The 23,103-nt window shown below is 36.3% G+C and overlaps 3 protein-coding genes across 4 annotated transcripts in view; all 3 read right to left on the bottom strand.

Moving 5' to 3' along the window:
* uba7 (ubiquitin-like modifier activating enzyme 7) overlaps positions 1-13,543 on the bottom strand; it is a 36,681-nt gene extending 23,138 nt beyond the window's left edge. The window contains exons 1-20 of one of the 2 annotated variants that reach the window (XM_079883117.1): positions 13,477-13,543; positions 13,055-13,102; positions 11,900-12,068; positions 11,288-11,422; positions 11,098-11,204; positions 10,933-11,023; positions 10,373-10,505; positions 10,173-10,270; positions 9,861-10,022; positions 8,977-9,141; positions 8,247-8,357; positions 8,054-8,134; positions 6,898-7,053; positions 6,525-6,690; positions 6,207-6,403; positions 5,259-5,323; positions 4,339-4,534; positions 2,396-2,470; positions 1,264-1,462; positions 1,076-1,167 (exon numbers count right to left, since the gene is read on the bottom strand). In XM_079883117.1, the coding sequence (XP_079739243.1) occupies positions 1,076-1,167; positions 1,264-1,462; positions 2,396-2,470; positions 4,339-4,534; positions 5,259-5,323; positions 6,207-6,403; positions 6,525-6,690; positions 6,898-7,053; positions 8,054-8,134; positions 8,247-8,357; positions 8,977-9,141; positions 9,861-10,022; positions 10,173-10,270; positions 10,373-10,505; positions 10,933-11,023; positions 11,098-11,204; positions 11,288-11,422; positions 11,900-12,068; positions 13,055-13,098 (2,442 nt within the window). In that variant the 5' untranslated portion in view covers positions 13,099-13,102; positions 13,477-13,543. Of the gene's footprint in view, positions 1-1,075; positions 1,168-1,263; positions 1,463-2,395; positions 2,471-4,338; positions 4,535-5,258; positions 5,324-6,206; positions 6,404-6,524; positions 6,691-6,897; positions 7,054-8,053; positions 8,135-8,246; positions 8,358-8,976; positions 9,142-9,860; positions 10,023-10,172; positions 10,271-10,372; positions 10,506-10,932; positions 11,024-11,097; positions 11,205-11,287; positions 11,423-11,899; positions 12,069-13,054; positions 13,196-13,476 lie in introns of those variants that run through there. The other variant, XM_079883116.1, reaches the window with a different exon arrangement.
* A 2,430-nt stretch (positions 13,544-15,973) lies between these two features.
* LOC307165964 (odorant receptor 131-2-like) lies at positions 15,974-16,909 on the bottom strand (the record flags this gene model as incomplete). Its single annotated transcript, XM_079884048.1, has 1 exon — positions 15,974-16,909. The coding sequence occupies exon 1, from the start codon at positions 16,895-16,897 to the stop codon at positions 15,974-15,976; it is 924 nt and encodes a 307-aa protein (XP_079740174.1). The 5' UTR covers positions 16,898-16,909.
* A 3,979-nt stretch (positions 16,910-20,888) lies between these two features.
* LOC307165965 (odorant receptor 131-2-like) lies at positions 20,889-21,812 on the bottom strand (the record flags this gene model as incomplete). The annotated part of the gene is made up of 1 exon (XM_079884049.1): positions 20,889-21,812. One exon carries the CDS (start codon positions 21,810-21,812, stop codon positions 20,889-20,891), a length of 924 nt encoding a protein of 307 aa, XP_079740175.1.
* Between the last annotated feature and the right edge of the window lie 1,291 nt (positions 21,813-23,103).

Consider the following 23,103-nt stretch of genomic DNA (forward strand, 5'->3'; position numbering starts at 1 on the left):
GAGATGTAGTTCGGACACTGCTGCCCATTCAGTCTATGTACTGTATGTGTGTGTGGAAGCCCAGGAAGCCCATGTGTCATGCAGTCACGACAAACGACAAAGCGGACACTGACTAAACCAGCATGCATCCAACGCCTTTCATAAGACCTGTCTGTCCGTTGGACACCCTCTATTTGAGAAGTATGTCACAGCGTTGAGGTACTATGAAGTAGATCTGTCTCAACAGAAAGGATGACTGTTTTCTCTCGTCCGTTATGGACGGAGCTAGTTAAGGGTCGATGAAAACTGCAGTCGGGGTTGGATGTTTCAGGGCCAATTTTGTGGTCCACTGAGACCTCCTACCTGAGAGTGGACGCCAACAAGTCTGACAGGCCCAGTGCACACACCAAATGTGTGTGTTTACTGGGAATGCTAAAGTTAACATGCTAACTTTCATAATCATTTTATGTTTAAAGCCACTAAAGGAATAATTCACACAAAAATAAAACTGTTATAATTTTCTCTTCCTCATGTCATTCCAGACCTCTATTGTTTTCTTTTAAGTTTAAAGTAAAACAAAGATGTTTTGCAGAATGTCTAAGTTACTTTTTGTTCTATGAACAAAATGACAAAAAAAAAAAACGATACGTTTTTAAATATATACACAGAGGAATCCAAATGTAATGTTTTTGATTCTGAAAGCCAGGAAATAAACAGAAGGTTTTGAAAAATGTAAAAGAATGTAAAGTTATGATGTCAAATTATCCGTATTGACAGCACACACACACACACACACACACACACACACACACACACACACACACACACACACACACACACACACACACACACACACACACACATCTACTTAGTATACTAAGTAAAATACTAAGGAACTATTTTCTTATTATGTTTTATTTACTAGTATTTTAATTTTCTTTGTTTTTCTTTAATTTTCTTTGACAAAGAATCTTTGTCATTCTGTGCTTTATACAAATGATACAAGGTATTTAGTTTCATCAAGGCGTGCATCACAAAACAATATGTATTGTAAAAATGCTATTCAAATAGATATTGACTTGACAAACATGGGTACCTTCTCAAACTCTTGCGGATGCATCCGGAAGTTTTGGTTCGTCAGCTGGAGTTTGGACAGCTTCTCCTTTAACATCTCCAGCTTGACTTTGTCTAAGAGATGCAGTGAGGGATATTAAAAGAGAGTTCTTTCCAGACTTATTCAAATGTATTAGCCTATATAATTTCATATTAAGCCTAACATCTCACCTTCCTCTTTCCTCTCCTCATTTTCCTCTTTCAGCTGCTGGTCGGTCTCTGCGATCTTTACACTAGATTTAGGGGTGAACTCTGGGACTTTTACTCCCTGCAGAACGCTCTGAATGTCAGCACGATTTCTGGAGCCTGTAATCCCATAGATCTGGCCGTATAAGTTGGCCGCTGCCACAATGAAGTCCATATGGGTGGTCTATAAAACAAGAGAAAAAGGTAATCATCTCAAATCAAAATACTTTTATTAAAGCTGGCAGAACTGAAGTGAAACTGCGTGTTTGTGTTTGTGTAGGGTTCTCCCAAGGTTTTTTTTTTTCTCCATTAGGTCACCTGATGGAGTTTTTCGGTTCCTTGCCACTGTTGCCTTTGGCTTGCTCAGTTGGGGATATTTGGGGATATTTAATTTAATTAATCAATCAACGATACTATTGATCAGCATTACCAAACGTGGACGTTCCACTAGAAACAAACATTGATGTATTGTTTTAATTTAATACTGTGAAGCTGCTTTGATACAACCTATGTTGTGAAAAGCGCTATATAAATAAACTTGACTTGACTTGACTTGACTTGTTTGATTTTGGGCTGAAGGGTGGAAAACTTGAATCACAAACACACATGCAGAGACACAGAACTGCAGTGGTTAACAGGAAATGATGAGAGGAAAGTGTGTAGTGCATTCAAAAAACAACACTTCCCAAAATGGTTTAACCATAGAATTCAAATTGACTGTGAAAAGGGAATTCCTTAGTTTAGGGGAAAGCAAATCTTTCCAAATGATGATAACATTTATAAAGAATCAAGACAATGGAAACAATGGGCCATAAAATTGAATAATGGTTGTAGAGTGGAACCATTTGCATATCTAGCCTAATTAAAATATTTAAGAGTTTGTCTGAAAGGGTTTCTGTGAAAAGCATGACCTGTTTGCTAATGTCCCACTGTGTTTACCTGTGTGTGTGAGGGGGTTTAACATGTTTTCACTTTGCTTTGTTAATCTCAGGTGATCAATATCAGATAATTCACACCAGGAGAAAAGCCGTGAGTCGTAAAGTTAGACATTCCTGTCTGCAGGGGATGATGGGAGATTCCAGAGACTGTGTATGGGAATTTACTCAGGAAAACTTACATTGTTTGTGTCAAAAGTCAAAGGATGTGGACATCTCTTTGCGCCCATCCAGAACGGAAGTCCAGAACTTGTTACCTAGTGAGGACCAGAGTGGGAAGGAGAGGAGAAAAAAAGTGTTTTTAAAAAGTGTTTATATTTTCTTTTAATGTTTTTAAATATATTATTTATTTCATTGTTTATTATACGTGTACATTTATAAGCATGTATATTTATTATACATGTACAATTATATATACACATCTATTATTTTAATATTATTTAATATTAATAATATTTTTATTATCTGTATTATTAGATGTTTGTCTATTTAAAAAAAGATATAAACATTATTTATTGTTGTTCATTTTAATATATAAAAGATACTGTTAAAGATGCTATATAGTTCTATTATTATTATATCTAAAAATATTACATGTTTATGTAGGATCAATTAATTAGTTTAAAATACTTTATGTACAGTATACTTTTTAAATAATTATTATATTTTTTTATTATATTACTTTTTTATTATAATTATGATTAAATGCTTGTTTATTTTTCATTTAAAAAAATATTTGTATATACATTGTTTTACTTAATATTGTTCATTTTAATATATAAACAAATAGTTTTAGGCGCTATATAGTCAGCTCCAGTAAACAAGAATGGAAGACGTCTACATGTTTTGTGAACCAAATGGAAGCCCTGAAGCCACACCAGTCACATGCTGATGTGAAGTGGACGTGATTGGTCACCATAAAGCCCATGTCTCCAAGCCTTTTGCTTAGAGAGACAGAGTAATGAGTTTATCATGTGTATGTGTGTGTGTTCGATACAATTTGTGTTTTAACAAAAAACAGAAGAGGCTGTTGAAAAGAACAAAGGCAGACCAAAAGAGCAGTAACACAAAGCTTATTCCACTAGTTTAACAGAAAGAAATGTTTCCAACTGACTTCCAACTGACAATGAGAAACTTTTATGCCAAGCTCATCCAAACCTCAGGAGAACTTCATGATTGATTCTTTTTCAGTATATTCATGCACAAACCCCTGAAACTGAACTGTGGTCTACACATCTGCGACTTCAGGCTTTGCAACTGTTATATCTGGACATGCAAGATAAAGGACATTTCAGAGTTTCAAAACTCCATATCACCCCTCCTCTGAATGAATGATTATCTCTGTGTGCAGGCACTGGTGCTATGGATTAGACCTCTCCACATCCATACTGTTACACAACCATAGACGCACAAGCTCCTAGTAGAAATGATTGGTCGTATTTTTCACTGAATAAGAATCTCATATATTTAGAAATAAATTATTGTAAAATGCTGCAATTCACATAATGAAGACTTTTGGATTTATAATAAGACTTCAGATAATGACATGAATGATTGATTTTGATGTGAACAATTTCATAAATATTATTTTTTACAAGGTATTGTGACTTTATCATGCCATCTCTCTAAACATGGTCCGAGCCCACTGTTGTTATAGACAACAGCGCCACCTGCTGGTCCAAAGTGAAACTAACACATTCAATCACTCTTGTGATCCCAAAACCAATGCCAACTCACTTTTTTACATACTCATAATCAAAATGTCTAAGGTATATATTGATAAGACTAATAAGTCTGTAAGTAGTCATTTTAGTAGGTCTTTTTTTATCATCCAAAGCGATTTACTGAACAGTTTTGGGGAGAATCTCACAAAACATGACAAAACCATATGGGTTTTATTTCATTCCAAATAAAAAAATAAAAATAAAAAAGATATTATAATTTAATTTGAATAATATTTTTTTTTATAGAACTATTAAGAATGGCACTATTTTTAAAACAATCGAGCACATTTTCCCCCCATTCTCCCATGTGATAATATATTTATATATATTGCATTACAGTCTAGGAACCATAAGCTTTAGCCACTATGACATGTCCTTGTATATTTGGCTCTCTATGTTACCTGGTCAGGGGGAAAGCAGTGCAGTAGTTGTCTAATGTGATTGTTGTAAAGCGTTTCCCACTGTTTGCGGGCCCAGCTGATACAGTCGGCCCAGTTCTGAGGCCATTCCTCGCTCAGACACCTATAGACGCCCTCCAGCATTTCCACAGCCTCCACATCCCCACGGGCGACTGTGCGATCTACAAAGGTTGGGTCACTGCAGACAGAGATGGAAAAAAGGAATAGAGCTATCTGTATGCTATGCAGTATGAGTAGCTTTTTTCAATCCTTTAGGCTAAACTTTATATGGCCCCAAAACCATTAAAAACATTTCATTACTCAAAATAAATTCAATAAATTCAATAAAAATTATACAGAACTTTTTTAAAAAATATTAATAAAATTGTCAAAAACATACAGCAGAATTACAAAAATTTTACCTAAAATGAAAATGAAAAATACAACAGTCCAAACAAATTCAAAATATTAATAAACAACTGTAATAGTGTATTAATGATACTACAATAACACTGAGCTGTTGAGTTGGGTGGGGTGACAGCACACAGGAGGTAGTTGAGATTGAGGCAGTTACGCTGCTGTCTTCCCTTTGCGGTATCTGCAGCACACAGCACCTCAACTTCCTGCACACTCGCCTTTTTATAAACATCCTTCACTTCATTTCAGATGGAAAAGAGATCTGACTACAGTTGACACTTGTGGCAGGAAGCCAGGGAGCAGCCAAGGGTTGCACTAGTAATGAATAGCTGAGCCTGGACATGAGGAGTGGGTCACATTTAAGGAGTACAATGTTGAACAGAATCTCTGAAACAATATCTGCATCTGCTGATAACAGTTGTGCCTCTTCATCCTATGTTTCCTGCACACATTTGATCTTTTTTCTCTTCAAGACTATTGACTAGTTAAAATGCATTTATCTCTACCTGAGATAGTGGTTCACATTCTCTGCCGTTTGCTTGAAAAGCCCTTCAAACTGGTCTCTGGCCCACTGAAAATGATAAAAATCATTTGTGATTCACACACACAGCCTCATATTTGCATTAAAATTGTAACTTTGTGTATTCGCAAATCTACAGACATATAAATAATTTGGTCATAAAAGCCTGGATATATTACATAATTTTATATATTTATTTTATGTATTTAATGATTTGATATATTATGCCTGAATATTTCCACTTAAGTTAAGGGCCATTCTCACCAAGGACGACAACTATAAATATAAAAAGCTTTAAAGGGATATTTCACCGCTGGAAAGATGAATGTGTATTTAAATTGGGTCATTTATGTAGTAGAAATGTGAATTTATTTTAGAAGTTGGTGCCTTCTAGACTGAGAAAAGCCAGAAAATGTCTTTTTGGCTCATGTGAATGTAAGACAACAACTCCCAGAATGCACTTGCTTCGCTGCCCTACGAGGACACTCTCAAGCCACGCCTACCGGTTACAGAGGGCAGTATCGGAAGAAATGATACAACTAGGCTACTAGTCGACTCGAAACTGAAAAGACGCCGTTTTATCTTGAGATCCCCCTATGGGCGGACTGAAAACCTGCGGGACGAGCTCCTCCTACTGGCTGTAGTCTCTCGCCTCTGGACAAAAAAGCCTCTGATGATGCAAAATGACGAGTTTTTTTTCCAGACACACAATACAGAAATCTCTCGTCTCAGGGGGACATGAGGGAGGGAAGTACAGTCATTCGAAAATACTACAGGGTTTCTTCTGATACAAAGCTTAATGCTAATCGGTGAAGTATCCCTTTAATAACCATTCAGGTCCACACCACAACTATAACGATAACGACAAAGAGAAACAATATCGTTGGAATCCTTTTCAGAATGAAACTGTCCACCAATACAAATGCCTTCTTACCTGTAGCGTGTGCTCTATACGGTGCGGGAAGTTCTTGAGTGTGCAGATGGGAATGGCTTTCTGTCCTCCAGATGTGGAGGGTCCATACGATTCAGTCAGATGTGGTACTACCACCAAAGTGTGGCCTTTACTACCCAGAGTTCCTCCCTCCAGCATGGGCTTTTTGTTTCGCACACAGCACTGGTCGAGATAGACTCCTGATGGACAGGGAAAGTAAAATGTTAGACATGTAGCTACAATATCACTTTCTCATTTTGAGTTCTTCTGGTTGATAAACACTGTTGGTGTATCATGGGACCTAGCAAAGTCAGCACTCACGTGCATCCACATTATCCAGCGCAGCTGCTACGCCATCAAGCTGACTGTAGAATGAATATGTGTAGACCTCCTCCGTCTCTGCACACACACGGTTCTGGTGAGAGATGATGTTCATGTAAGGGTTCATCTCTATAACAGACTCCGCCGCCACCTCGGACTTCAGCCTCTGAGAAAAAGAAAAAGAAAAAGAATAAATGTAAATGCCATATATTACAGTGATTTTACAACAGTTAAGGCATGTGAAGTGGACATGGCTCCATCAATCATATTTCAGAGATGGACCTGTTTTAGATTACGGTCATTGATATTGTACTAAAACCATTTTCTGTAGTTCAAATCAATGGTGTAGCTATTCTATGCCAACTCTTCTTACCCCGATGTCCTGAGAGCGGAACAGAAACTGTCGATTCAGATTTGATCGCTCAATGGAGTCCATGTCAGTCACCGTAATTTTTCCCCCCTCTCCCGCTCCCAGACCAATCAGAGCAAAGTTCTTCAGCAGCTCACAACCAATTGCTCCAGCTCCAACCTGATCACATAGACATTAGATGAGAATTGATGAATATTGATTAATAATCTCTAAGACTGAGAGATAGAGCAGGACGTGGGATTTTTAAGAGAGGTTAAATATGGAAGGACTATGTTTACATGTAATGTACTTTATAGCATAAATGTACACAACCGTTCAAAAGTTTAGGGTCGCATAAAAAATATTTTTTTTATGTTTTTAAAAGAAGTTTCTTATGCTCACCAGAGCTGCATTTATTTGATCAAACATACCATAAAAACAGTAATACTATGAAATTTTAAAATAAATGTTTTCTATTTGAATATATTTAAAATGCAATTTAATTTTAGCATTATTACTCCAGTCTTCAGTCACATGATTACTCTGAAATCATTCTAATATGCTGATTTGCTGCTCAAGAAATAATTCTTATTATTCTTATTCAATGAACCGATGTTAAAATGGTTGTTATAATTTTTTAGGATTCTTTGATGAATAGAACGTTCAAAAGTACAACATTTATTTAAAAAAAAAAATCTTTTGTAACATTATAAATGTCTTTATTGTCCCTTTTGATCAATTTAAAATATCCTTGCTGAATAAAAGCATTATTTTAAAAAAAATATTCACAGACCCCAACTTAACAATAGCATAATGCTAAAAGCAAAAATACTACTTTATTATTAGCATAAAACTGACATGAACAAACTGGAGAATTCCCGGTTTTAGTAACATTCAGAGACACCAAAGTAATAAACCAAAAAATTCTCCCCTTAAAAAAATCTGGAATATTAGGTTGATTCACACAGGAAACTCTGACCTACATATCCTTAGTGCTCAACAGGAAATATCACATGACAAATAAAATATTTCCTGTGCATTCTACACCACTGACTCACTGAACTGCTCACTGCCCTGCACAACAGATCAACAAGTAACTGACAGTCATCCAACAGGGTTTACTGAAACACAAAAAGAGTAATGACCTCCTCTGCTGGTGAAGCAGGAGAAACACACTCACCAGAAAATAGTTCTGTTTCTTCAGCTTGTCTTGAAAATCAGATCCAAACACAGCAATCTGCCCATCATAGCGGCTGTCTCTCTGCAGCACAGAGGATAAAGATCACCTTCTCAGAAGTACGTTCTTCATAAACAATCCGAAATGAGACTTTTGTATTTTCTAAATACAGCGAATGAGCTTAGTTGTTGCTTACAGGAGCACAGGCATCTTCAGTAAGGACAACTCCATCCTCCTCTAGAGGCAGGCATTCCAGGGCATCGAAATACAGCCACTGCCTGAGAGGAGTGAATTTACCACTGCACGCCTGAAAGATTTCATTCACACGTAGTCATTCAAAAATTAGCTTATATAGATAGACCATGTTCACAAACTCAAATTATGTGTCCATCAAATGGTGATCCTGGTGTAAAATATCATTAACACTTTCCCCGCCAGCGTTTTTTCAAAAAAGTTGCAAGCCACTCTGAGCATTTTTGATCATTTTCACAAAACTTTCATGGACACCAGAATATTTTGTTGTATGAATATCTGAACATGCAAATATATAAAAAGAAAGAACAGAGCCTCTGCTTTTAATGAAAAACATTCTATTATAGCTTCCTTAATGCATTCTTTTTTTATCAACACTTGAATGTGGGTAAGTTTCATTAAAAAAGCTACATTTTGAACAAAAAGCTGAGAAAAGTAAAATGCTTTTTTTCAACATGTGCATTAGAAATGCGTTTATCATTTGTTTCTGCTTCTTAGCCTGTGTTTTGATCTTGAGATTCTGTACTCTTTCAGAAGATGAATAATAGCGCCCCCTACCGTCTAACAGTGAAAACATGGATTGCAGAAATATTCTGTCAATGGCGGGGAATCGTTGTGTCCTAAATTATGGAAAATTTCATCAATGGCGGGTAAAGATAAATGATCAAACTCACCTTCACCACCTCCTGAGCAGCCAGCCCTCCGATGAAGGCATTGACAGGTGCCAGGTCACCGCTGGCAACCAGAGATAAATTCCTTACAGCATCTTCATCAAGCTCATCAAACTTTGCATCTGTACAAAGCTCTTTTGTGATAGTAAGCAGCACTTCAGCATCAGCCTACAGAGGGCAGCAAAACACAGAGATGAACTGTGAACCCCCAGTTTCACAGACGAGGCTTAAATCTAGTCAGACTAAAATGCATGCTTGAGCTGTTTTAACTTAAAGCAACATACACTGACATCTTAAAATATGTCAGTGACATTGTTTTGTCTCTAGATGAACACCAGTAATGCTTTTTTCTAAAGCACATTTATAAAAGCCACTTAAATGTCCTAATTGAACTAAGGCCTAATCCTGGCTTAATCTAAGCCCTGTCTGTGAAACCAGGCCTAAAGGGTGTAAAAATGTGATGGTGCAGATCAATGCATTGCATTACTATTATAATAGTAGTTTTAGTTGCTTTTTATTTCAAAATATAATTCCTGGCCTATTTTTAGTAGTAAAAAATATTTTTGTTAATATTTCATAATGATGTAAATTGTTCTTTGAAAATAGTTATGAATCATAGTGATTAGTAATCAAATCACATAGTAAAACATTTTTGATTTCTTAATGCATTGCATTTACATAATTGCAATTGAATTGTCAAGTATTTGCACATGCAAATAAAAATAAAAAAATCATATAATAATCCCACAACGAAACAGTAATATTACCTTTCTTAAACCTAAAATACTTTGCATAATGACTGACAAAGTCTCAATGTGGAAAATTTTTATACAATGTGTGCACTTTAAAACACATTTTCAGCATAAAGGTTTCATGGTATGACTGACCTGGGATCTAGGATGGGGTGTCCGGCTGTATTTCTGAGTGAATCTATGCAGGGCCTGGTAGGCCAGGTGCAGAGACAGGTGTCTTTGTGTCTTGCCATAATCTGTCATCTCCACAAGCTCAGGATCTCTGAGTGCTTCATCCAGAGCCACATTCAGAGGTTTCTGCAAGCATTAAAACATCACCTGAGGAAGGTGCCTTGCTATAATGCTGTTCGTAACACCACACACTTCCAGGTTTCAAAAGCATACTAACTGTACATCATGACAACAGCATCCTAAATATGGAATAAATCAATAGCAGGTTACACTTACAAAGTTGAGGAATTCAGGCTGTTTCACTTCAGTTACAACTCCACCCTTCACATACTCGGAAAAGTTTGAAGTGTCACAAATAGTGAAGGAGTAGCTGTCTAAAAACATTGACATATATCTTTGTTATTTAATGAACTGCATGCTATCCACCATTCCCATTCTCAGCTCTAGACATTTTCCATATTTCACATAACACCTACCCCTCACTTTGATCTCAATGGGATTGCAACTGTTGAGTTCGGTCATGCCTTGAACCTCAGAAAAGGTCACAAGCATGCCATCGGTGAACTCATGACTCTCTTCATCTGTGCATGTCACTATGCCTGGATTCTCCTATGATGGAAAATGTTACATTTTCAGCTCAAATTAATTAAAGCATAGTAAAAAAGGAAGAAAAAAAAAGAATTATTGACAGATCAATTGTAATAATAATATATAAATAAAATAATACATTTTGGGCAACTTGTTTTGAAAATGAAAAAATGAAAATCTGCCATCAATTTCTCGCTGTCATGTCTAACAGATCCATAAGACTTTGTTCATCTTTGAAACACATGAAGATATTTTTAATTAAATTTCTGTCCCTTCTGTCAAAACTTTGCTTTCAGTGGAGGGACAGAAATCTCTCAGATTTCATTAAAGATTACTTCATTTGTATTTCGAAGATGAATGAAAGTATTATAGATTTGGAACGTGAGGGTGAGTGTCCCTTTAAGAGGACCAAACTGAAAGTGAAAATGCGATTTTAGTCACATGTCACCTTGCTGATTTGAGCAATCATGGCTGAGACTGGAGTTTCTCCATTTGTGTCTCTGACCTCAAACGATTCGCCAAAGTCACAGAACAACTGCCTGCAAACCAAACATAGAAATCAGAATATGATGTAATTTGCACATATTTTATTGATTCACGGGATGCAGCCTACCCACAAAGCCCTCTGGTGTCAGCCACAATAAACTTTATATTGTTTGAGTGACAAAACTCTCCCACACGTAGCTGCTCTTCTAAAGGTGAATTTGTGAGCACCACTACCTTTTGTAATAAACACATAAAATAAGACAAAATGAGAAATTAGTTCAAAGTCAATTATTATTATTATTATTGCATGAACTCACCTGGAACTTGCTGAGGAAGTCCTCGTTGAGTTTGTTAGTCCAGGCAGACACTCGGACGTAGGCGTTCAGACTAGAGAGCTGCTTCTCAGAACACAAGGCCCTGTTCTGACCCAGATCAGCATCTTTTAGGTAAAACTGAAGACAAAAGAGGTTATATAATTTATCCTTTGTAAAGGTCCCACAAAAACAACTAAATTAACCATTTACATATTTGTAAATGACTCGGCCCTGGACAAGCGGAAGAAGATGGATGGATGGATGGCATATTAGCAAATATGACTAGCTTTTTCCATGGAACACAAAAGGGGAGAGGCTCTTTTGTAGGAAATGAAAATGAATCAACCCCTGCACTTAAGCTCTCAAATCTCATTTGCAGTTGCATTTAATTGCAAGTGCATCACAAATGTCACATGACACGCAAAAACCAATAATGTTTTTACAACGTTTACATTACATTTGTCACAATGGTTCTTGAGGGACCATGTCTGAATGCACACATCACCGTTCATTTTCATTGCATAAAAGCTCTGAGCATCTTTGAAGTGTCTTCAAGGATTGTCAGACTAAGTTTTTGGATGAACTTTTCATTTAATTGCATTAAAAGGTCATTACCTGAGAAGACAGATCTCTCAACTCCACCACACCCTCATCCTGAACGGTGACTGATCGAACTCCAGCCAGAATCACATTCTTGGCAATTTCCACGCCAAGACCTCGCATTCCAGCAATGAGGACATCAGCCTTTCCCATGCGACGCATTGCATCATGGTCAATCACATACCTGTTGTGAGATGAAAAATTTCCCCGTGCATAAAGCGAAATTTCCTTACATGCTGATTTATTATTTAAAACATTTGATGGTTGGCATTTAAAATAAACTTATTTTGTGTAACAGAGTAAATACAAGGGTTTTTAATCTAAATTAAAATAACAAGCCTAAATTAATTATAACAAATACTACCACAATGTATATTTTGCACATTTAAAAAATGTATGGGATATTTTCACATAAAAGTAAGCAACTGAGAATTGGGGAAAAATGCTCTTTTTTATACATAGCTGCTTATACAAAGCAGGTCTCTTTTACATGCAAGTACAAATAAATGGGAGGAAAAAATAAACAATAACAAAAAGAGGGGAAAATGCTCTTAAACACAGGCATCATTTTCCTTATGTATTTTTTTTTTTTTTTTTTTACACAAATCTAACTACATTGAGTTTATATGAAACTAATATAGTCCCCACTCCTCCCTGTGAACAATACCAGGAAGAGTCTAGTTGGGATGGGCGTAACTTTTCATAAAGCAACAGAAAATACATAACTGGAATTCCTCAAACTAAGTAAGTAACCTGACCTCAAAAAGACAATTGAGACAACATTACAGCTGATACAACAAACTAAACAACTAATGAAAGCGTCTGTACAGAAATACGATCTTCACATGTCTGCTTTTAAACCTATTGTCTATTAGGTGTCCATTCCATTAAATAAATTTCTGAACTTTTTTTACAATCTGAGGGATCTGCAAAAATATAAATCTTTAATGTCTAAATGAAATTGTAAGAAGAACAATGCACTTTTTTTTCACTGGAAATATAATACAAGCATTCAGTTAGTATTTCAGTATGATTACTCAAGTAAAATGAAACTTCCAATGACAGAGTCAAAAAACACACACACACACAAAAAATCAATATGGGGAAACCAAGATGCAAATAAGGAAAGTTAGGTTGTACACATGTAAGAATATTTTACAATACACTTACAGCTGTCGAGAATATAATCCCTCGTCAATATCAGCCTGAGCCATTTTTCTGTAAGAATGACAAATCATTATCAGAGGTAACGTTAGGCTACTATTTACAAGGAAGTAGTCATGTGTCAGATACCATGGTACTAACTGATTTCCATATTAATGTACCATATTTGCATGTTACATTCTAAAAGTACTGTTAGTATTAATATGGTGCGTGTCCAACATGTTAGTACCATTGTAGTTTTTTGCAGTGATGGGTCTAGACCTGTGTTAAACACCTGGGTCTGGTCTGGGTGTAAACATTGCATTGACAGTTTTCAAGGATGAATTAGCAAACAGCAATGTGACCAGTGACGAACTCATAAATATGACAACTGTATAATTCTATAACGAGCTATTATCAACGAGTAAGGAATATTTTCAATAATTTACCTTTCAGCGGAGTTTGGCGTTTGCTTCCTCTGTCAAAACAGAAAGTACAATGATTCAGATGAGTGGGTTTCACTTTCGTTTCTGTTTCTGTTTCTGTTGTGTTCCTGACATTGTGTAACTTGGCCTGTCGCGCACATTCAGCCATTTTGAGTTATTTTAAAGATAATTATTAATTGTTTATTGTATCTTCGAAAGGTCCTGTCACTAGATGATGAGATTCCTCGAGTGAGGTCAACATAACATATACCTCAGAACAACCACACGACGGCGCTGCTAATTCATTGAAATAACTGAATATGTGGCTAGAATGCACAAGAAACAAGTGACAGGGCTGGCTAAGCGACCTGGCATTTGATTTATCTCAAATTGGTCAAGACGTTTCTAAATAATACTCCGAATTTTCGTAGATAAAGTTTCACTCTGCCATTTATCAGGTGTAAAATATGATCCAAAGCGGTGCCGACGTTTCCTGTCACGTGATAACTAATACTTTTTTCAGTTTTAGTCAGCGCTTGGACCATTCACAATCGTTTGTGATTTAAAAAAATAATAATATTCAATTAGTATGTCGGGCAGTAAGGTATATTTATTCATTTATATTCATAATTATGTGTTTTTATAACATTTTAAGCTTTCTCAAGATTAGGCCTCTAACAGTGATTGGAGTCTGCAGTTAATATGGCCTGGCTCAATAAAACAAGTTGTTTTATTGAGCCAGGCCATATTAACTGCAGACTTTTAAACAACGTCCACTATTTTACAGATATACACATCCATTTGATTTATACAGGCATGCTTTGTGTAGGATAAGTAATACAGATTTAGAACAATACTTTCTTGATCTCTGCTTTAAATTAATTGATCTGGTAATAACTATTATAAACAGGGGATACACAGATTGTTAAAGATTAACATGTTGTTTCATGCAACTTGAGACAGAGTAACTAAACATCTTTTTGTTTAGTTTGTTTAGACCCTTTCCAAAAAATTAGAATATCATGGAAAAGTTTATTTATTTCCATAATTCCATTCAAAACGTTAAACTTCCATAGATTATTCAGGGCCCACAACTTAAACGATTTCAAGTATTTAGTTGTTTATTTGTACATAATTTGGGCTTCCAGCTCATAAAACAGGATTTCAAAAAATTTGAATATTACATGAAATCACACAGTAATTACACAGTGATACCATGGTCATTGAACCAGGTTTAGGTTATTTTGGCAGTGTGGGCAGGTGCAAATCCTGCTGGAAAATGAAGTCAGCATCTCCATAAAGCTTGTCTGCTGAAGGAAGCATGAAGTGCTCTGGAAATGTCCTGGTAGACGGCTGCGTTGAGTGGACAGCACAGTGGGCCAACACCAGCCGATGACATGGCTCCCCAAACCAACACAGACTGTGGAAACTTCACACTGGACTTCAAGCATCTTGGATTGTGTGCCTCTCCATTCTTCCTCCAGACTCTGGGACTTTGGTCCACTGTGCTTTATTAAATCCAGAGTCAACGCAGCCGTCTACCAGGACATTTTCAGAGCACTTCATGCTTCCTTCATTTTCCAGCAGGATTTGCACCTGCCCACACTGCCAAAATAACCAAAACCTGGTTCAATGACCATGGTATCACTGTGTAATTACTGTGTGATTTCATGTAATATTCTAATTTTTTGAAATCCTGTTTTCGTGGGTTTTATGAGCTGGAAGCCCAAATTATGTACAAATAAACAACTAAATACTTGAAATCGTTTAAGTTGTGGGCCCTGAATCTATATGGAAGTTTAACGTTTTGAATGGAATTATGGAAATAAATAAACTTTTCCATGATATTCAAATTTTTTGGAAAGGGTCTGTATATTCTGGGGCCCTCAAAATGTAGGGCTATTTGCACTTTTAAGCCACACACTTAAAAGTCATTGCATTCAACAATGTCATGTATCAGACACAATGTATTAGCCCTGTATTAGGCCCAGACTAATTTCCATAATGTTTGAAAGAAAATTTTGTTGCTGACTAGTCGAAATACCCCAATAAATTTATGAATCATAAAAAATTAAAATAAAATAAAAAAACAGGTCCCATGTGCTCCTGTGCTTGTCTCGCAGTAAGATCATTCATTCAACTTAAGGGTTCACTTTATTAATGTTAGTCAATATGCATATTTTAAAATCAACTAAATCAATGGGCAGTGAAGGACCAGTAGGCCTACAAATAAAGTCAATATTTTTGCTTTCATACTATAAGCAAGCTTAATTGTTATATGCCAGTTTGACTAGCCTACACAAAACTTTTCCATTTTAAGTCAAAATACTACCTGTCTTCCGAATGGACATTTCTCTGAGCCCGCGAGGGACACGATTATGTTTTCCGCTTCAGGTATACACCCTTCAAAACATATATGTGCAACAAGAAAAATGTTAATGACTATTTCTGATGTCGACTAGCAGCAGCAACAGTCTCTTTTAGTCGACTAATCGATCATGCCCATAGGGCCTATATATAATCAGAATTTTGATGGCACAATTTTTACAATTATAACTTTGCATGTAAAGTATTCCTTCATTTGTTTCATAAACTTCTGGTCTCGGACCCCATAAATCAATGGGCTCAGTAATCTAGGCATAATAGTTGTGAGCAGATAAATACAGAAAGTGATCTTAGTTCTGTGTGCTGGGAAAAAAGGATTAATAAATAAGTACATAAAAGGGGTGAGATAGGAAAGCATACAAAGAAGTAACTGGACGCCATGCAACAATATCGTACTCCGAGCCTTATTTGCTGAACCCTTTGAAGCTGCCTTTCTGGCAGTGAACAGGACTCTGCAATAAGTAGATATGAGAATTATCCACACCAAAGACATATAGATGATTTGTGATACAGTGGTGTTGTCCTTGTGGGCTTTGGAAGTAAACAAATTGAATGGGTAGCAAAGTACAACAGACCTGAAGAAAGATATGGGCTGGATTGAAAGTAAAATAATGATATCTGCCAGAGAAGGTATAGCTCCTAACACCCATAGCAAGCATATAAAGATGTAGGTTCTTTGTGGAGTGCAAATCTGAGAGTGATGCAGTGGTTTACAGATAGCAATGAACCGTTCTATGGCCATACCAGCCAGATTCAAAGGAGTGATCATAAAGGTGGTTGAACCAAGAGCAATCAATATGTAACACCACGAAACATTAATAAACGGTAAAGCATAGGTCAACACATATAAAGTTACTGATATACATATCATGAGCATGTCATTGATTACCAGGTGAATGTATAAAATGTATCTGGAGTCTCTTGTAAACATTAGATTAGAAAAAAAGGTCACTACTAACATTCCGTTGATGAAATTAATGATAAAACCAAGACTAACAATCACAATGTTTTTGGCAAGAGCTTCTTCATAACTATCCACAAACCAGATCGTTGAGTTCATTTCTGAGAGAGAAAACAGGACAGTGGTTAAAAAGGGCACATATTGTATCTAGTCCAAGCAGATTATAAAAATCACTTTTGATAACTGAGGTTAACATTTTCCAGGAGCTTATCTCATAAACAATATTTTTGCCCCCTAATTCAAATTACACCTAAACCTGCTTAGACTTACCTTGAGCTGAAAAACCGGTTCTGGACTGTGGGAAGTATGAAGATCACATGAGTTTTAATTAGTAGAGTGCTACTTTATTTATGGTTTGTGGAAAGGGCAGAGATCATGAATATTAAGCCTGTTACCAAGGATCATCTAATATTTGCATTCATGACATCATTGCAGAATAACAGCAAGCATTTGAAAATGCATCTGACATGCAAACTGTTTTAGCACATTGCTATGGAGTTTCTAGGGTGTTCTCAGTGGTTGCAAAGCAGGAATGTACATGTTTGTTTATGCAGACTGATCTCATGAAAAAGCATTGACAGGAGATTGATTTTTTTTTTTTTTTTTCATGAAGCACAATAGTGGCCAGAAGTTGTGTCTGGCCTAGGAACATTTCTATTTCTATATTTATAATGGTCATGCATGACATCACTCTACCGCATCTTTTTAAAAAAACATAAATTCAACATGTAACGAATAATACTGAATCCAAAATGTAAAAATGTCTACTTCACTTCACTGCAAGAAAGTTTGCATTCTTATCTAAAAGGTCACGCTGTTACATATCGATCTTTTATTGGTAACACATCTTCACGTGATACAAATTCGCAGGTCAGAGCTCACCAAACTTGGGCTGTGTCAGAAATTGCCCCCTATACCATTAAATAGGATATTGTTTGAGCCATTTGTAGTGGTGTCCGTGGTGTCAGGTGACCCATAGTGCACTGTGATGGTCGTGCTGAATGAATTCCAGCGTCTCGCCAGAAGATGGCGCCTGCAGCTGAATCATCCATCCATTCATTTTCCAAACCACTGGTCCAATGTGGCTACAGTCTAATATTCATTTGAAACTTAGCAAATTGGCTGCTCCAGTAGTGAGATGAAAAGATTTATCTTGAACTATTGGAAACTAGCATGTAAAAACCTTGTTTGAACAAACAGCAGTTTCCGATAAGCAGGTGAAGGTTTACTGCGTGTTTCTGTCTTTTCAGTGTGGCAAAGTAATTTAATTCCAATTAAACTTTTATTTGACTCCATTTTATCACAACCTCGAATTTAGGTTAGAATGGCAATTGGTTATTGATAATTTATATAATAGTTTAGCAATACATTTGATTATTCTATTTAACTCTTTACTTTATATTTTACCGGTTCAGATTAGGAAACTATGTCGCTTTGAGGTCCTCACGTCGGCTGTTTATAACGGGGGTCTTACGATCACAAACTCGCCAGTTTTGAAACTCTATATTAACTCTATATTAAACCAGAGTTTCTCAAGAGAGAGTTCAAATGTTAATTTTCTTTGTTTTCTTAGAGAGCTCAACCAGACTGCCCGGTATTTTCTAATTTCTCAAGTTTTACAGTTAATCCCTCCTTGACGCCGTGGGTCAAATTCAGATGAGCCCTTACGGGGTCACTGTTAGATGTTTGTTGTAGTCTTTGAGATGTAGCTGAAAAATTGTCTTTACAATGTTAGCAGCTGTAGAAACCTTCAGAGGGCTGTGTTCACCTGCAGAACACCCAGTCACACCAGGTGTATGTAGTTTGAGTTCAGAAGGTGGATGAATGCATTAAGGAATTCTACCTGTTGTTCAATGTAGAATGTGAGCAAAGTTCACAGAGTCAATCTGGACCTTTGTGACTTGTTCAGTTGACGTGTCATTCCTTCATGGAGAAACTTCTGCTTCTGTGGCACCTTCCCCATGACGATAATCTGTCCCTTCTTGACCAATCCTGTCACCTCCAATGGTGCAGTTGTCTGGGCAGACTTCAATGGATGAAAGGGTTCCCCTTGGTTCCACACTGCTTTGTGTGAGACACCTGAAAAACATCTTAAATGGCCACTTCACGATTGAACACTGATGAACTTAAGGCCATAAGGAACACATAATGCAACAAAACAAAAAACAATAAAAGGGTTCATGTCAGCAAGTGCGAATGGTACATCTGGTCTCAAGTGTTTCTCAAGGTCATGTATGGTAGGGTGGTCCCATTTTTAACATCCAATTCTTCACTACCACTGTGAAGTTAAATGATAGTGGAATTTATTATTTACAAGTTAAATTCTAAAAGTACTGTTAGTATTATTACTACTCCTATGGTGCGTGTCCAACATGTTAGTACATTGTAGTTTTTTGCAGTGATGGGTCTAGACCTGTTAAACACCTGGGTCTGGGTGTAAACAATGCATTGACAGTTTTCAAGGATGAATTAGCAAACAGCAATGCAACCAATGACAACTCATAAATGACAACTGTATAGGCCTAATTCTATAACGAGCTATTATGAAAGAGTAAATGTTATTTTCAATAACATTTACCTTTCAGTGGACTTTGGCGTTTGCTTCTTCTGTCAAAACAGAAAGTGTAATGATTCAGAGGAGTGGGTTTCACTTTCGTTTCTGTTTCTGTTGTGTTCCTGACATTGTGTAACTTGGCCTGTCGCGCACATTCGGCCATAATGAGTTATTTTAAAGAGAATTATTAATTGTTTATTGTCTCTTCGAAAGCACCTGTCACTTGACGATGAGATTCCTCAGGTGAGGTCAACATAACATATACCTCAGTATAACCACACGACGGCGCTGATAAGATAATATTGGAATATGCGGCTAGAATTGAACAAGAAACAAGGCTAAGCGACAAGGCACTTATGACAAATTGGTCAGATAAGATGAATCTAAATAATTCTCCAAATTTTCGTAGATAAAGTTTCACTCTGCCATTTATCAGGTGTAAAATATCATCCAAAGCGGTGCCGACGTTCCCTGTCCAACAGTGCTTACCTCGATGGACCATTCACAATCGTTTGTGATAAAAAAAAACAACAACAACAACAACAACAAAAAAACACATTTCTATTAATATGTCGGGCAGTAAGGTATATTTATTAATTTATATTAATAATTTTGTTTTTATACCATTTGACGCTTTCTCAAGATTAGGACTCTAACAGTGATTGGAGTCTGCAGTTACTTTATGGCCTGGCTCAATAAAACAACGTCCAATATTTTACAGATATACACATCCATTTGATTTATACAGGCATGCTTTCTGTAGGATAATTCATACAGATTTAGCACAATAATTTCTTTAAATTAAATGATCTGGTCATATTTATCCTATTAGAAATAGGGGATAAACAGATTGTTAAAGAGGAACATACTGTTTCAAGAAACATGAAACAGAGTAACTAAACATCCTTTTTGAATACATATATGGGCCCCTCAAAATGTAGGACTATTTGCACTTTTAAGCCACACACTTAAGTCATTGCATTCAACAATATATCATGTAGCTTATTTAAAAGCAAGACATGTATTAGGCCACAACTAATTACCATAACATTTAAAAGAAAATTTTGTTGCCGACTAGTCGAAATAGCCTAATTAATTTATGAATCATAAAAAAATAAACCCCATGTGCTGCATGTGCTTGTCTCGCATTATGATCACTGTACATTCTAGTTAAGCATTCATTTAATGAACATACATCAGTATAATATACATATATTAAAATCAACTAAATCAATGGGCAGTGCAGGACCAATAGGCCTACAAAGTCAATATTTTAACAACATTGATATTGGATAGCCTTTGAGCATGACTAGCCTACACAAAACTTTTCCGTTTTAAGTCAAAATACTACCTCAGTCTTCCGAATGGACATTTCTCTGAGCCCGCGAGTGACACGGAATAAACAAACGCAAAGTCAAAACATATTTGTGCAACAAGAAAAATGTTAATGACTATTTCTGATGTCGACTAGCAGCAGCAACAGTCTCTTTTAGTCGATTAATCGATCATGCCCATAGCCTATAGGCCTAAATATAATCATAATTTTGATGCCACAATTTTTACAATAATAACTCTGCATGTAAAGTATTCCTTCATTTGTTTCATAAACTTCTGGTCTCGGACCCCATAAATCAATGGGCTCAGTAATCTAGGTATAATATTTGTGAGCAGATAAATACAGAAAGTGATCTTAGTTCTGTGTGCTGGGAAAAAAGGAGTAATAAATAAGTACATAAAAGGGGTGAGATAGGAAAGCATACAAAGAAGTAACTGGACGCCATGCAACAATATCGTATTCTGAGCCTTATTTGCTGAACCCTTAGAAGCTGCCTTTCTGGCAGTGAACAGGACTCTGCAATAAGTAGATATGAGAATTATCCACACCAAAGACATATAGATGATTTGTGATACAGTGGTGTTGTCCTTGTGGGCTTTGGAAGTAAACAAATTGAATGGGTAGCAAAGTACAACAGACCTGAAGAAAGATATGGGCTGGATTGAAAGTAAAATAATGATATCTGCCAGAGAAGGTATAGCTCCTAACACCCATAGCAAGCATATAAAGATGTAGGTTCTTTGTGGAGTGCAAATCTGAGAGTGATGCAGTGGTTTACAGATAGCAATGAACCGTTCTATGGCCATACCAGCCAGATTCAAAGGAGTGATCATAAAGGTGGTTGAACCAAGAGCCATCAATATGTAACACCACGAAACATTAATAAACGGTAAAGCGTAGGACAACACATATAAAGTTACTGATATACATATCATGAGCATGTCATTGATAACCAGGTGAATGTATAAAATGTATCTGGAGTCTCTTGAAAACATTAGATTAGAAAAAAAGGTCACTACTAACATTCCGTTGATGAAATTAATGATAAAACCAAGACTAACAATCACAATGTTTTTGGCAAGAGCTTCTTCATAACTATCCACAAACCAGATCGTTGAGTTCATTTCTGAGAGAGAAAACAGGACAGTGGTTAAAAAGGGCACATATTGTATCTAGTCCAAGCAGATTATAAAAATCACTTTTGATAACTGAGGTTAACATTTTCCAGGAGCTTATCTCATAAACAATATTTTTTCCCCCTAAATTGTAATTCAAATTACACCTAAACCTGCTTAGACTTACCTTGAGCTGCAAAACCGGTTCTGGACTGTGGGAAGTATGAAGCTCACATGAGTTTTAATTAGTAGAGTGCTACTTTATTTATGGTTTGTGGAAAGGGCAGAGATCATGAATATTAAGCCTGTTACCCACAAGGATCAAAATTGCATTCATGACATCATTGCAGAATAACATCAAGCATTTGAAAATGCATCTGACATGCAAACTGTTTTAGCACATTGCTATGGAGTTTCTAGGGTGTTCTCAGTGGTTGCAAAGCAGGAATGTACATGTTTGTTTATGCAGACTGATCTCATGGAAAAGCAGTGACAGGAGGTTTAAATTTTTTTTTTTTTAAGCAAAAATTGCAGCACAATAGTGGCCAGAAGTTATGTCCGGCCTAGGAAAACATATATCTTCATCCTTTATTTAAATATTATTAAAAAAATGTTAAAGATTTTGTAAGCATATTGCATGCATAGTTGTGCTTGGAGTCAGTTGTTTTATTTGTGATAATAACGCAATGAATAAGCCCTTGATATCCACTAGAGGGCACTCCTCCCTCGACCATTGTCATTCAATCAAGAACTGCATTTCCCATGATCCTTTGCCCGGACTCATGTGTGATTGCATTCAGCTGCTACTCATTACATTGTTTACTCACCCTATATAAGCCTGTATTATTTTTGGTCTCTTATTGCAAAATCTTGTTTGTAGTCATATACTGCAATTCTAATTCTGGTTTCCAGTATTTATGGTTTTGACTCTTTTGCCTGTTTTTTCTTCTTCTCATTACTCTGTCTGTCTGTGTTTCCTGCTGTTGCCTATTTGGATTGTTTGCTTGTGTGTTTGACCCTGTGCCTGTTATGATTTTTTTATTCTGGACTACCCCTTAACAAACAACTGCATTTGTATCCACAACCTGTGTGTTTCAGAGCAGTTACGTGACTGAAACATGTCAAATTGTGCAGACATAATGTTTGGCCAGGCTGTCATACAAATAAATTATGAACACATGCAAAAACAACTGATTACCAGCAAAATATTAATAACTGATTATGTTGTAGTCAATGTATGCTTTTTTCCCCTGTGAGCTATTTGTTTTTCTATGCATTGTTTGCATAGTAAAATAAAACC

This window comes from Squalius cephalus (genome assembly GCF_949319135.1).
Source record: "Squalius cephalus genome assembly, chromosome: 10".
Taxonomy (NCBI): domain Eukaryota; kingdom Metazoa; phylum Chordata; class Actinopteri; order Cypriniformes; family Leuciscidae; genus Squalius; species Squalius cephalus.